A 16017-nucleotide genomic window follows, 5' to 3' on the forward strand; every position below is an offset into this window, starting at 1 on the left:
TGCTATCCCTTCTTAGCTTTGAACTGGGTAATGTAACAGGTTAAAGTACTGAAAGAAATTCTTTTTCCGCCGAAAATAGCTTACATAAAAAAGTTGGCTATTTATTAATCAAAATCAGACAGATGAAATTCGATTTAGAATATGCTACTTCATTGCAGACACCGTTCGTTTCTGGAAAATCACAAAAGCTTATATCGATATACAACGATTGAAAGTATCGAAACCACCATAATCAGCTGACGTCACGATGGTCCGCCATTATAACAACTTCATTGTAAAATCAGCTGTAAATTTTCATGAAATGTGATTACTGTTTGAATTATTTTGTTATATATACGCATTTAAAGGCATCTGGAGATTGTATCAAGCGGATAGGAGTTTACAAGCTCAACATTCGCTACGAGTAAGTACTTTCTGAGTGGCTCTGCGAAGTGATTTGACGTTTCGGAAATGTAGGACATTACTTGTTACCTAGTGAATGTGAAGTTTTTTAAAAAAGTTTGTAGTCTATGATTAAATGTCCTTCCGCGTTGCTGCGGTAATGCTCAAAGAAAACAAGTGTGGCCTTATATTACAAAAGTATTTGTAGATGACATTTCAATGTTAGTGGGACTACAATCGAGTAGGCGTGTCTGTCAGGTCCTGTCAATAACATTGGTTGCATTGTTTTATTTATCTTTCTATTAAGGTAGGTTTTTCCCAATTCGCAATGTTGCGTATGCTAGCGCTCAGAGTGAAGCACTTGATAGACGTTGCCGGCGTTGCTGGATAAATAGTATGGGTATTCGTGGGTGAACGTTTTTGGTCGATCATAGATAATTGACAGCATAAACACACTAAAATTGCTGGACAGTTTCTTGGGGAGAAGTACATTTACGCAGAGAGTGAGTTTCGTATGTATGAACATATTGTGTTTGATACGTATTTTTAGAAGCACTGTATAGGCCTTAGGTTTTGAACTACAGCCATACATCTGGACTTGAGTTTGTGTTCATAGTGGATTATGTTTGGTGCCGTATTATATCCAGTTTGAAGCATGTTTTGAATTAAAAGGATGAAGGTGATTAGTGGACAGCAGGTACTCCTTTTTAGATAATTATCTGTATACGTTATCTGATAGTTGTAATCGTTGGACTCATAGGACGCTTGGCGTGTATGATAATAGCAAAACAGGAGGAAAGTTCGCATCACCGGTAAAACAACTATCAGATTAACATTTTTATCTGTATAAGATACGAAATCTTATTTCGTTCTAGTACGCATCAGGAGTACTTGGTTGCAAGTAACTAGCCCTGCACGATGCAGTAATTGTTAGTCAACATGCATAATGGAGTGTGCCAATAGTGTATATGAAGCAATGTAACTGCGGTAAACAAATAAATTTTGTGAATTTTATGGTGTCTTTGATGTGGAAGACTCATCACGTTTGACGTAGTTTTGATCAACGAAATATTTGTTTCAAAACATGTAAATCCGTACATATTGTTTCATTTACTAAGTAGGCCTATGCATATGGCGGAATATTGAGTGGCTTTAATTGGAATTTGATCAGAAATATAGCTTTTGAAACAGCATATTGTCACTATAGTTTACTATACGTGTTCTTGATTAAGTTTATATTGTTGAAGAGTATTGGCAAAAAATATAGATTCCCTAAACCAAGAAGTTATTAGATATTTTAGTTCCATAGGCCCATAGTAAGGAGAGCTAGAGCTTTCTGCTTGTGCAATGTCAGAAAAACATATGCAGTATGTATTTTCCACAATAATTACGGCATTTAGACGTAATGACCGTTTCACAGATGCTAAGCTAAGTTGTGCTAAAGAATATGGGGCAAGTAAATATTAAAAATCCTTTTCATTATCAAAGTGACACCCTTCATTGTCATATGTATTAAGAACATAAAACAATACCAAAGCTATTATAACCAAGCATTATCAGATGTGAAAAATACATTATTTATAAATACTGATATCATTTGACTTAAGGCATGCAGTAGTTGAATATTATATTGCATTCACCTTACTTGATGTTATTCATGATCCACCAGTTGTTTTTGCTTTAAAACAGCCTTATCAGTGCAGTAGACTTGCCAACTAGTAAGCCCTTCAGATTCCTCTTAAACTGTGTTTCAACTGCAGCATAACTTTCATGGTTCTAACAATTTATTGACATGTCTTCATGACTAATGTACTTTGTCTGGACCAAAATAATTACCCTTAAGTCTTTATGCATCTTGTTCTTAATCATAGTATTGAATCTGTGAATTGTGCTACTTGGTGAAAGATATATTATTTTCAAGAAGTCAGTAAGAAATAAATTTAACAAGAAATAGAGATGTTCAGGAAAAAGGCAGGTATAGCCTGCTGTCTCAAGTGGAGATATACTTAATTATAACAACGAATACTGTCCAGATGATTCCTTGGACTGGAAAGAGCTATTTGAAGAGAGTTAGTTAGTAATGGAAGAAATTTGGAAAGCTAGGGGTCATGTTTGGTCAACCTTTACACTAAAGTTCATATTAGGGGTGTACATGAGCTGGGTGCTAAATGCTTGGAGTAATGTACAGTAAGGAGAAATTGCAAAATGCTCCAGAAACCGATTGTGTCTCTTTGTATTATTATTATTATTATTATTAATGAAATTTGATGATAAGAGAATAAAATCATAGAACATTTGATTTTTGGGAATACATATTGATGATGATAGTAGTAGTGGTAGTAGTAGTAGTAGTAGTAGTAGTAGTAAATCATTGAGCTTGTCTGTGTTTCAATGCCTTCTCGTGTGGTGAGTAGCTATCTGCCCGTTCATATTATTGTTATTCCATCCTGGACTTTCTGTATGTTTTTCTTCAGAGTGCTGTTCCACCACGAACCGTAACAGTGTCAGTAGTTGCTCATGGAGGGGCATTAGAGTGCAGTGATTGTGCATTGCCTGTATTACATTCAGGTGTCTAAGTGAAAATGCTGTTCATTATGAAACTCTTGTGCAGACACTGGTTTTTGAAGAGATCACTTTGGTTATTTTTGTAATGAATTCTTTGAGCCAAAAGGGGTGGTTGTGTGGTATCCAAGACAGGGCTGGCAAGAATCCCTAGTACCAAAACCAGAGAACAGTTATTTGGTCATTTGTTTATCCTTTCAGCTCTTTTCAATAAGATCACACATGAGGGAGAGTTACTTCAGTAACAACAATTATTATTTTTAAAATTAATGTTGGTAAATAGGTTAAGAATAGAATGTTACATTTTACACAATATTACAAGTATACAGTTAGGAAAAAAAGTAAGTTACTGAGTAAAAAGACAGGAATAACCACAGTTTTCCCTAAAGTAATCATGTGGTTCTATTTTCATATGTCATTAGTAGAGAAAATATTTTAAAAAAGGATTTAGGAAATTCTTTGAATTTTATCATCCAATATTTCATCCCTTATTTACCAACTTCCAAGTTCTCTCTTAACCTGCAATGATGGTTTGAGTGTTCGTGATGATGTAACGTATTTCTATAGTTGACATCTGCCAGTATTTTAATGCTCTTTATACTGCATGAAAATCTGTTACACAATACACATGTGTATATTGCAATATTTGTGTAACAAGTTGGATACCAGCAATCATCTGGTGCTATAAGTGTAACCCTTATTTGAGAAGGATTAAAATTTCTATTAATGCTAAAAATGTAAGGGTTTGGCCAGGCTTTACAGTTGCAGACATGGAGTCAAGTGTCTTAGCATGTCAGTTGTTGTTAGAAGTGTAACAGCATACCAGACTACATACAATGACACCTCATAACCATTTGGCAGTAACTTAAATACTCATTGTATAATTACTACACAATGCTTGCAGTTATTACTTTTTGCTTTATTTCCATACTATTACAAGTTTTCAGCCCTAATCCATTTCCAACCATACAAAAATAAAACAAAAATTAACAGTTGCAGGCATCGTGGAGTCATTCAGAAATTTCATAGCAGCTGTGGGCTCGGGATCGTTGCAAAATGTTCTGTTCTCAGTAAATGGTTGTTATACAATTAGATGCTTTCACTCTTGTGCCATAACTTTTTCATTTTGGATTAGTGAAAAATTATTATACTGCTTTTTTGAACACTGCAAAAGTTTTCATGTGAGTTGCTTGAATAATCATAATGTATTATCACGAATTATCTCTGATCCTCCCCCAACCCTATAATAGTTTATGAGTGCCATGTCTAAAGATATCTCATAGTTTGGTATTTAATTAACAACTTTTTTATCACTTGCAACAGCACTGAAGTAATTTAATTATGGAAGCATTTTGTAGCTCACTGTGTCTTTATAATGCCGCAACTTCGAATGCTCATAAATTTTTTAAGGGATGTAACCTTTGCCAAAGCATTCCGTTGGTTTTTTCTTTTTTTATCCCTTTTTAAAGCCACTAGTTTTATCATCTTCATAGATCTGGGCTAGGACAGCTCACAAATTTCCCCCTTTCATTTTTATGGGATGCCCAGTACACACACTGGATTGTTAAATCTTGTCTGTAGAATGCAGATACTGTACAATGGTTAACTGTTCACAATTAATAATCTGTTCTTATTCTCAGCTTGCCAGATATTGGTTATCATAGATTCAGATTTTTGGGAAGCCCCTACCAAAATTTATACATTTGTGCTGAATATAATGAGTTGTACGCATTAATATGGCCTTTCAGGAGTAGTCAATTCTTGTCAGGCATTTTGCGGTGTTAATCTCTTCATAGTTAATACACTGGTTTATGTCAATCTCAACCATCTTTCTTCCCATAACAGATTTAAAAAAACAGCAATACATCAGAAGTGTATATTTCCTTTCTTATTTGCCACACTATATGAAATGGGAATTTAAAGTACTAAGCTCGAGATAACAGATATTAGATGAAGGGTAGTAAACAATCTCCTAGCAATGCATTGTAATCGTATTGAACAAAAACACTAAGAAATTATAAGAAAGTACAAGGATTTATGCATTTACATAATATACGTGACAAGTTCCACTGCTATCCTGTTAGGTTTGATTGTTTGAAAACTATGTTTTGTGTAATTCAGGAAGTTGTGTGTCTGTAAATTTGCTATTCTGTGCAGTATGACTGTATCGACAACATTGGGTAATACACTGTAAAATGAATTTTAACTTTTTTTTTCTTGGAGTAGCCCTTGTTAGGTTTAAAGAAAGTACTTAGCCTTTTTGGAATGTTATAGTGAACACTCGTATCAACATAGAAAGCAATATTAAAATTTTGACGCATTTATACTAGTTCTCCATGCAAAATAAACAGTTAACTGTTTCTTGTATCAGCACTTGAAAAAATGCATAAACAATGGAGATATTTACCCGTGTGCTACAATTATTTTCTTTTGTTGATATTTTATGAAAAGTCTTTTACTGAAAAATTATTTTTGCATGATACATAAAAACCACACACTTGAGATGTATACCTGTGTATAACCATAATCCATGCTACAACTAACAAATCATTTTATGGTGCTTTTGGTATTGCAGTACACAGTTAACCAAATTTGTAAGCGTTGTATAGAAAAACTCTTTCTGTTCTGGCTCAATTCATTTTTGTAGGCCAAGAAAGATCTCTCTACAGCAGAAGAGATCAGTGGTGTGTACTTCATTGACGCATTGCAGTCCGCTTTCAATTTCTGCTCCTGACCGACACTTTCTCCATACCCGAGATTCCTTGAAAGAATATTCCTCAATTTAGTGATGTGCTGTATCCTTTGAGCCAGGTATTTCCATCAGATACGTCTGCACTTCAGAGATCATGTCTGCAGCATCTTTCATTGGTAGAGATGTGGACTCTGTGTGTTGAATTGCAACAGGTAGATGCTGAAAGTGAGCTTTTAAAAATGCCAAGGGTGCAACATTCTCATTATTTCTTAAGGGCTGTCGTGGCTTTAATTGAAAATGTTCAGTCACTAGAGCTGATTGTATCTACTAACTCTTTGACTTTTTGGTAGTGTTTGGTATAATATAAAGCTGCCAAGATCAAGATGCTATATGATGTAGACCATCAGCATGGCAGGTGCAGTAGTCTAGTGGCTAGTGTTGCTACCTCTGGATCACGGGGCCCCAGGTTCGATTCCAGGTCAGGGATTTTCTCCGCCCAGGTGTTGGGTATTTGTGGTGTCCTCATCATCTCGTCACCATTCGGGAAGTGGCGAGATTGGAACTGAAAAGATTGGATACTCGTACAGGCTCTGACGACCTCGACGTTACGTGCACCACAAACCGTAATCATCATCGTGGCAGGTGCAATTACCAAATTGATATATAATTCTATCAGTGTTTCTCCCTGCTTTTAACATATGGGCAGCACAGTGTGTCACCAACAACAAAAATTTCTTCTCCTGGCAATCGGAGTGTAGGGAACCCCTGGCAGTGTGGGCCACAGTACTGTGATTCGTCTCCTCCAATCCTGTACTCAGGAATAGATGGGGCTTCCTGGTGCCATGAAATCTAATTTCTCCAACATGACATTAGCTGTAAATCTGCCGCAACTGGCAGTGGTCTTGTCAACTGAAAGCCAGATTTAGTTGTCACCAAATCTGTTTCAGTATCAGCAATAATCGTTTCATATACCTATTTCAAATAATTTTTCTGCAGTGTCTAATCATCTGGCGCACTGTGGCCGCTGATACTCTCCAGGAAACCCTTAGAAGTGGGGTTCTTTAGCATTATCCACAGCACATTAGCTGACACTGAGGTCTCACATAATTATAAATTAAAGCTGTCTCATACACTACCTGCTTAGAGGAAATTAATGGTTGAATCTGTTTGTTCCTCTTCCTAGTGATTCTTGTAATGTGAGCTGCAGAGGCTTTGTGTTAAAGGAAATGTGGCTTTTGATCATGGTTTACCTAAAATTAAAACAAAAAACACCAAGCAGGTGGCAGTATCCAAAAAATAAGAATGTGATCACGTAGTATGTCAGCTTCAGTTGAATTCTTATGCATGTTTAAATTTCAATTTGAAAATCCAAGGAAAGAAGACTAGCGAGAAGACAGGTAGATAAAAGTGTTTGCTTACTTGTTTCTGACAGCCTCCATTAAATATTATGTGGCTATCAGTTGTGAAATTACTATTCCCCAATTCACTACCAGTAAGGACCAATTTTTGATGATTTCTTTTTAGGTATGACAAAATTCCATTAAAGTGCACTACTCAATGCAAATCAACACACCACGCAACTTTACTTCGTAACTACAAAAACAAATAGACTCGAGTGTGAATGATTTGTTCCTTTTATACACTTCTCTATTGTCAGATGGAATGTAATTAAAGGCTGCTTGGGTTTGCCCCAATGCTGTGATGTGTGGACTTACTTTCCAAGTGGCACTGTGTCACAGACAGTGTCGATTTCAGAATGGACTATATTTCTTATACATTCTGAACTAGAAAAATAAGTAGCAGCGATGGCAACCACATCGTAGTTCTTTGGCATCTGAGGATTGTTGCATTACTTTGTTTTTTTGTATGCTACCTTTTGATGATTGCACATGACATGCTTTTTCAGTGATGTGAATGTATTTTCACAAAAGCAAAGGTAATTTGGGGAACAAACCAAGTCGTCGTAATTATGTTATTATTGTCTAATGATCCACTTGAGACAACAGGTCCTTTGTTCCAAAGTGATCAGAAAATATCCCAAAACAAGCTCCAAAATTTTGGATTCAGGCTCACCCTGTAGGTAAGTGCCTTTATACAAGCATACTTCACAAACAAATTTTACAGTGAGGAGAGAACTGTAGCACTTAAAATAGTTTATCATATGTGTTTAATGAAAATACAGTAGTCAAAAATTTTTTGTTGACTGCATTCTGCACCCTTTTATGAATTGTATAAGTGACGTCATGTAACACATTAAGCTGCTGTTCAATTCATTCTTTACTGTGTGACCCGTTTCAATCAGACCACTATCAAGTACGAATGTTTGTTAACTGCAAGAACTATGTAGGTATGTGTGTTACATTAAAAACACAGTTTCAAAAATATATTTATAAATAATGTTGGGTCGTGGAGAGGTAAATACGTGAAGTGTCAGTTACAAGTAGATTCTCTGTAATTACAGACAACTTGTCTGTAATTGACACTACGTGCATCTACGTCTCTGTAACTAAACATTATTAATAAATATTAAAAAATTAAAAAATGGAAAGTCCAGGATGGAATAACAACACATGAAAAGGACAGATTGCTACTCACCATATAGAGGAGGTGCTGAGTTGCAGACAGGCACAGTGAAAAGACTGTTAAGCATTTAAGCTTTCAAACAAAAAAGTCATTATTTCAAAATAGAAAGCACTCGCGCGCGCGCGCACACACACACACACACACACACACACACACACACACACACACACACACGGCCCTGTCTCAGGACATAGGGATCAATGCATGTGATGTGAGCAGCAATCTCCTGACGTTTGTGGTGGGGGTAAAAAGGCAGCATGGGGCAGGAGTGGAAGGGATAGCAGGGTAGGATGGGGGAAAGACGCTTGCTGCCTGCGGGAATGTGTAGGGATGTAGTGGAGACAGGATGGGTCACTAGGTGCAGAATTGGGAGGCTGTGCTGAGGAGGACGAGAGAGGGAGAGTATAGAAGTAGAGAAGGGGAAAAGACGAGTAGGTGCACTGGTGGGATAGAAGGTGCGTGCAGTGCTTGGGTGGGAGCCGGGAAGGACATAGATAGGTGGAAACAGACTAGTGAAGCTTGAAGCCGAGGGGTGGTTATGGAAACGTGGGATTTATTGCAGGGAGAGTTCCCTCCTCCACAGTTCAGAAAAGCTGATGTTTGTTGAAAGGGTCCCAGATAGCAGAGCCTGTGAAACAGTCTTGGAAGTGAAACACATTTTGTTTGGCAGCATGTGCGGCAACTGGGGGGGAGGGGGGGGGTCCAGCAGTCTCTTGGCCACTGTTTGGCAATTGCCATTCATGCGAACAGGCAACTTGTTTTCGTGCCCACATAGAAAGCTGTACAGTGGTAGCATTTAATTTGTAGATCATGTGGCTGTTTTCACGGGTGACCCTGTCTGTAATGGGATAGGAGATGGATGCGACAGGATTGGAGCAGGTGTCAGAGAAAGATATATGGGTCATATTTTGTAGATCTATTGCAGGGATTTCTACACCTTGTGGCACATAGCGGAGGGTATCCTATACACTGCTAGTCATTTACTTTCCTGTTCCACTTGCAGATAGATTGAGATAAAAACGACTGTCTATATGCCTCTGTATGAGCCCTAATTTCTTGTATCTTATATTCTTGGTCCTATCACACTTCCCTGGGGCACTCCTGATGATGTACTTATCTCTGATGAACATTTGCCATCAAGGACAAGTCAGACTTGGTAGGTTAGTCGCCTTCAACTAGCAATGCATGATCTGGGTATTTACATGCATCTGACTATGTGTGTTCAGTGAATGACTAGAACTGACAGCAGAATTGTGTGCCCAATAAAAACATCCAACAATTAACTTGGTTTCACTTAGACGTGATGTACATGACAGTATAACTTCATAGTCACACTCAACTTTGACATCAATAGAGACAGTGTTTTCGTCAGCTGTAATGAACATTCCCACTCCTACGGCCTCTAATCTGTCTTTCCGATGTACATTCCATGGTTGAATAAATATCTCGGAGCTTTCCACTTTGGATTTCAGCCAGTTCTTGATCCCGAGAATAATTTGAGTACGAGAACTTTTCTGGAGGGTAATTAATTTGGGAACGTTATTATGAATACTCTGACAATTGATTGATAAAATTTTGACAGTCTTAAGTGTCATTACTAAGAATGCAATGTGACTTCTGCTGCTGTGTATCAATTGGTGTGTGTTCATCAAACTACCACGTAACCTAAAAAACCCTCATGTGCACTCCCCAAGTACTCTGCTACCCAAGTTGCTGCCTCCTTTTTGTAGTGGACCCATGACTTATCAAGGGGAGTCCTGCAAATCTCCAACAGATAACTCGGGTCCAGAAATCTGCAGCCGCCAAGGCTGTCACAGAATCAACAAATCCTTTTGGTTGAGACCCTATACTCAGCTCCAAATCAAAGAATCCTAGTCAATTATGGGAGCAATGCTGCAGATTGTGAGCTCTTTTTGCACTCCACGCATGATGCCAGCAATCTTCACTATTTCTGCCAGTCACCTTTACGAACTGTGGATGGCCTCAGAACCCACGCGACAGGCATTGTTGGTGCCAACGTGAGTGACCACTTGCAGATGACTGCTCCCTGCATGCATGATAGCCGCAGGTTAGGCTGCCTCCAAATCTCGGATGAAACCCCCAGCAAACATACCAAGTGCACATTGGCTTTCTTTCCAGCCGTGAACACTATCAGCCTAAGGGGCTCCATAACGCGCCAAATGTTGGAGCTCCTGATAATTAGTAAACCCCTCCCTCTGTGTGCCTGCTTAGTCCCTGCTGAAGGAGTAGTCACCTGTCCACTCACAGAGTGAAGGGGCAAGGCCAGGCGATCAGTCTTCGCATTGCCCCTCCACCTCGAGTGATGCGAACATGTTAGCACCTGACATTCACTCTGCTGTGAGGGAGATCCACAGCGTTGGGTACACTAGGAGGTGTCTCAGTAGCAGAGCCCATGGGCTAACCAAGTGACATCTGAGGTGTCCGCTGCGATGCACCAGACCCTCTGCCACCGCTACACTCAAGAGGCAGAAGCCTGAAGGTGACTTACCATAGCCAAAAGCACATTCAGCTGTTCGTGAACTGTGATCAGCTCTTCCTGTGTGCGCACACAGCATGCACACATCCTACCCATTGTAGAAAGATCAAAAATGTAAACTAAGACTAACTGAAAAAGTAAACTATAGGCGCAGACAAATCCTAGATATGCAACTTGCTACCCTCCTGATTTGTCACTAATGGATGCTGATGCCTCAGTAAATTATGTAGCTGGCTATTCAGAAGAAATGAAAACTGTACTGCAGATTTCTTAAGCTATACTTCCAAAATGCGAGCTTACCTTTCTTGAATGGAAACACAAACGAAGTTTTAGAAATATACTGAGAAGAAAAGGCATGAAAAGATAAACATGTAACTTTCTACTCTGTAGATGTGTATCAGCTGAGAGATGGAGCCTTACTAACTGGCTTACTAAATGAATTGACAGTAGTCTTCAAAACAAAACAAATGAGTGACTCCTGTACTACAGACTGAATGAATTTACAACTTACAAAAACTAGAGAGCCACGAGGCCAGGGGAAGGCAACAGGCATGGAACAGGCACAGACAAGGATATTGCATAGGTCTCCTTGGTGGCTGAATGCCACTGTAGAATGTTTGGGGAGGATTTTGGGGAGCATATTCCTCATTTCAGGGCATGACGAGAATTCGTCACTCCAGTCCTGGGTGCTGCTGAGTCACAAGAGGAATGCTCCTTTGTGGCCGGACATTGAGTATGTGGGAGGCGGTAGATGGCTGGATAGACTAGGCACGAGACAGTTTCTGGATAAGGTTCAGAGTGTAATTTCGGTCTCTTAAAGGCCTCAATGAGACCCTTGGCAGATGAGACAACCTTGGGTGACTAGGCTGTATGGAATGAGATTATTGGTATGGATGGAGTGTGTGTCAGCTGCTGTAGTCGAGGTATTGCTGGTGCTTGGCAGGTTTGATATGGTTGGAAGTACTGATGTAATCATTCTCGAGGTAGAGATCAATATCTAGGAAGGTGGCTGATTGGGTTGAGGAGGACCATATGAAATGAATGGTTGAGAAGGTGTTGAGTTCACCTTTGGTACAGGTCACAAGGATAGCATCAGCGAATCTGAACCAGGTGAGTATTTTGGGATTGTATGTGATTGGAAGGATTCTTCTCAATGGCCTATGAACAGGTTGGTATAGGATGGCGCCATATGGATGTCAATCGTTGTACTATCTATTTGTGGTGGTGAAGAAGAAATAATTGTGGGTAAGGATATTGTTGGTAATGGTGGCGAGGGAGGAGGTTATAGGTTTGGAGTCAGTCGGGCATTGGGAAAGGTAGTGTTCAGTAGTTGCAAGGCCATGTGTAGAGGGAGGTGACATTGACAGTGACCAACAGGGTGCCAGATTGGAAAGAAACAGGAGCAGAAACTGTGGAGAGTTGGTGGAGGAACTGGTTGTGGTGACTTTATATAGGAGGGTAGGTTAAAGGTGTAGGCTGGAGGTGATGATCCATGAGAGCAGCGATTCCCTTTGTGGGCCAGTGTGGTGTCCTGGGCGGTTGGGTTTGTGGACTTTTTGTAGGATGTGGAATGAAGAAATGTGGGGAGTCGTGAGAGGAGAGAGGGAAAGGCTCAGGGGAGAGGTTCTGGGATGGACCTAAGGATTTGAGGGGTACTCTGAGATCCTGATGGATTTCTGGAATGTGGTCATTGTGGAAGGTTTTTTAGGTGGATAAATCTGACAGCTGGCAGAGCTCCTCCACCAGGTGACCCCTGTAGCTATGAACCACAATGGTGGACCTTTGTTGGCAGGCAGGATAATAAGGGTTGCTCAGTTTATAGGTTGTAGATTTTAGTTCTTTCTGTGATTGTAAGGCTGGTTTCCATGTTGAAGAATTTGGGGAATGATGGTGTGACATGGTTTGAAATTAGGAAATTCTGGATAGTTAACAGGTGGTGATTTGTAGGCAGTTGGGATATATCATGGTTGAATAGAAGAGTGAACTGAGTTTGGCAGGGTTCAATATTAGTTTTGGATCGAGTCAGATTGGTAGGGTTGGTGGAGAATAAGTGTTTCCACTGTAGGGTCTGGGACAGGTAGAGATGATCTTTAACAAGTCCAACATGATTGAATTTGGGAGTGGGGGCACAAGTTAAGGCCCTTAGAAAGAACTAACACTTCTGTGGGTCTGAGACTTGTGGAGGAAAGGTTCATGACAGTGTTTCAGGTCCGATTAGCTTCCGGAGTCTGAATGGTGGTGAGAGTGAGTTTCCAAGGTTGTGGTAATTGTAGTAGGTCTGCGAGGGAAGGTTTGTCGGCTACGAGAGAATGAGGGGGGAAAGTTTGGCTTAGGCTCTCGTAGCAGTGGTGGATAGTGGCAGACCAATGCAGGTGCAGGAGCTAAGCAGTTATGAGAGTTTTCTGAGGTGGTGGTGTGCATGCTGCTGTAGTTCCTGGAGGGCAAGAGTTTCAATCCTGGTGACAGGATGCAGGAATTTGGAATTACAGAGCAGGAGAATTTTATCAATGCTCCCACTATCGCACTAAATACTCCTTATTTCGTCTCCTTTTCCACTCCACCCATCCAGCACAGCCTCCTGACTCTGTGCTTATGTACTAGAAAAGTTAAAACCTGTTTAATCTTAGTTGAAATTAGAATTTACAACCCCAAGTCCAAATATCCTGTTAACTTGTGGAAGGATTGGATGATCAGGTTCTCTTTCTAGTTTACATTTGAATATTTGGTATTTCCTAAGGTGTACCTTCAACATGTTATGGAGTTTTGCGCCAGAATGTAAAACACCATTCAGAATCCAAAAAATGTCTCATCCTGTGTGGAAATTATTTTGATTCAAGTATTGTGGTTGTGAATTTGTTAACTGTAAATTGCGCGAGGGAGTTGGCAATAGAGTGTAAGAACCCAGAGGTCCCCAAAGAAGCTTCTGCAAACTTCCTTATTAGACTTACGACTATGTTGTTGCTGAATATTTCTGCGAAGTATACTTTTTTGAACTTCGCTGCATTGCTCCTGCAGATTATGCCATTAGATAGCACGAGTACTTTTTACTGTCCATAACTAAAGTCGGTTCTTTTCTGAGGGAAACGGGTACCTTGTGGAATAACTAATTTAGCAATGTCAAAATAGCGGATTATTCACTGGTATGGCAGTTTGCTTTGTGTATCTAATGATGCATTGTTTCTCATTAGCAGGTGGCAATGGATGGCTCTGAGCAGCCCTCGAGCCTGCAGTCTCTCTGTCACGTCAGAGCTTGTGAGCTTTTTCCCAAGTCCTCTCCAGAAATTGAGGACGAGAAACTGACTGTTCCCTACGAACCCATCTGTGGCGAATCAGTTGAATATATTGGACGGACGACTGAGGGTGTATTAGCTCTCTCTAACTACCGAATATATCTACAGCTTAAAGACACCTCCTATAACATTCCACTTGGACTCATTGAACTCCTCGAAGTGAGAGACATATTTTTCCTACATATAGCGTGCAAAGATGCACGTTCAGTAAGGTAAGTTATTTAGTTTTGTTGACATTGTAAATTATACCTTGCTCTCAGCTAGGTACCAATCACTGGTGACTTTGTGAATATTTTACACCACGCTGAAAAATTGTAAAAGGAAATTGTGAAAAGTAGTACATAAGCTTTAACAAGGAGCCTCTTGAGTGCTATGTTGCAGAAGTTCAGTTATGTTTACAGCATTTGGTGCCCCAGGTATTGTCTACTGTGCAACCACATTATGGGCAGCTAATGGCAATGGGGCGGGAGTGGAAGTATCCAATGACGAGAACAGCACGAAGCTATGGACCGTTGTTGAACTATGTAGTCGAGGAGTAACTCAAAACCCTGCTACAGTGCTTGTGGTGTTGGTACAAAGCCTGCTATGGCAATGATAAACAAAACATACATTGCATTATATCAACAACAGCAGTTGTCAAAGTTGACGCTTTACCAGAAAAGAAGCCAAGGAACTTTGTAGAGTGAAAAAGAAGTGGCGGATGAAATATTAGTATTTCTGCAAGACAAGTTAGCAAAATGTGTGGCTTTTTATATGCTCAGCTGTGCAGGCAGTGTACATGAGGAGTACAATGACAACTATACTTGCTTAACAAGTGTAACTTTTTATTGAAATGGGTGTTAAGCGGTATTGGCATGAAAATTTTTGAATGATATAATCAAACATCCCATCATTCAGTAAGGAATCTGTTTCCATCTCCGAACAAACAGGATTAGAAGAAGAAATGCATATGAAATGAACCATGGAAATTAGAGGTACCAAGAGAGTTGTATCACGATCAACTAACATCAGTATCTTAATGCATTCCTACACAGTTATGCTGACTCTTAATCTGGATGGTAAATTGGCTGGCAAGTTATTTATTTTGCAGTGTGAAGTTGGAGGTGCTCTGCATGCAATGCTTCGTTCTCATGTACGTGATCTTGCAAGAACAGTAGGGAATATTTACGTCACGGCAAGCAAGAGTAAGAAAATGGGTGTAAGACAACTCAAACTATGGTATGAGTGCTGCTTTTGGCCAATAGCTGGTCAGAATAACTTGCTTTTGCTTTATTCCTGGTCTGTGTATAAGAATCATACTCCTTTAGAGCAAACTATCCCTCCAGAAAAGTATGTGACGTTGCAGTTCGTACCACTTGGAGCCACTGCATAAATTTCACCTCTGGATTATTTTTCCCCCCCCTATAAAACATACACTATTTACATATCTAAAAACAAAGATGATGTGACTTACCAAATGAAAGTGCTGGCAGGTCGACAGACACACAAACAAACACAAACATACACACAAAATTCAAGCTTTCGCAACAAACTGTTGCCTCATCAGGAAAGAGGGAAGGAGAGGGAAAGACGAAAGGATGTGGGTTTTAAGGGAGAGGGTAAGGAGTCATTCCAATCCCGGGAGTGGAAAGACTTACCTTAGGGGGAAAAAAGGACGGGTATACACTCGCGCACACACACACACTATTTACAGCTACACCTTAAAGGACAGTCTGTTTCATGATACCCTTCACGACAGACTGTTTTGCATTCAGTTGCATGCTGTCATATTCCATCAGTTCTCATCACACTGTTACACCACTACGATTCTATATGCATTATTTAAGAGTGTATGCCTAGCTGAATGTCATGCATGGTTTGTAACTACCAAGGAGTTTGCGACCTCGCACTCATTGGGCTTCTTGTAAGTAAAACTGTGTCATATGTAATATATTGTTGATTTGTAAATTTCGTAGGACTACAAAAAACCTTTTTGCTGAATATCTTACTTTTTATATTACCTGTACATCATA

The 16017-nt window shown here is 39.7% G+C and overlaps 1 protein-coding gene across 1 annotated transcript in view; it reads left to right on the forward strand.

Annotated features, from left to right (window-relative positions):
* The first annotated feature begins 251 nt into the window (after positions 1 to 251).
* Positions 252 to 16017, forward strand: part of LOC124711321 (myotubularin-related protein 3) — a 160275-nt gene continuing 144509 nt past the window's right edge. Inside the window, 2 exon segments of the mRNA XM_047241339.1 lie at positions 252 to 403; positions 13907 to 14217. Coding sequence (XP_047097295.1) covers positions 13913 to 14217 — 305 coding nt within the window. The 5' untranslated portion in view covers positions 252 to 403; positions 13907 to 13912.

This window comes from Schistocerca piceifrons, chromosome 8, assembly GCF_021461385.2.
Source record: "Schistocerca piceifrons isolate TAMUIC-IGC-003096 chromosome 8, iqSchPice1.1, whole genome shotgun sequence".
Taxonomy (NCBI): Eukaryota; Metazoa; Arthropoda; class Insecta; order Orthoptera; family Acrididae; genus Schistocerca; species Schistocerca piceifrons.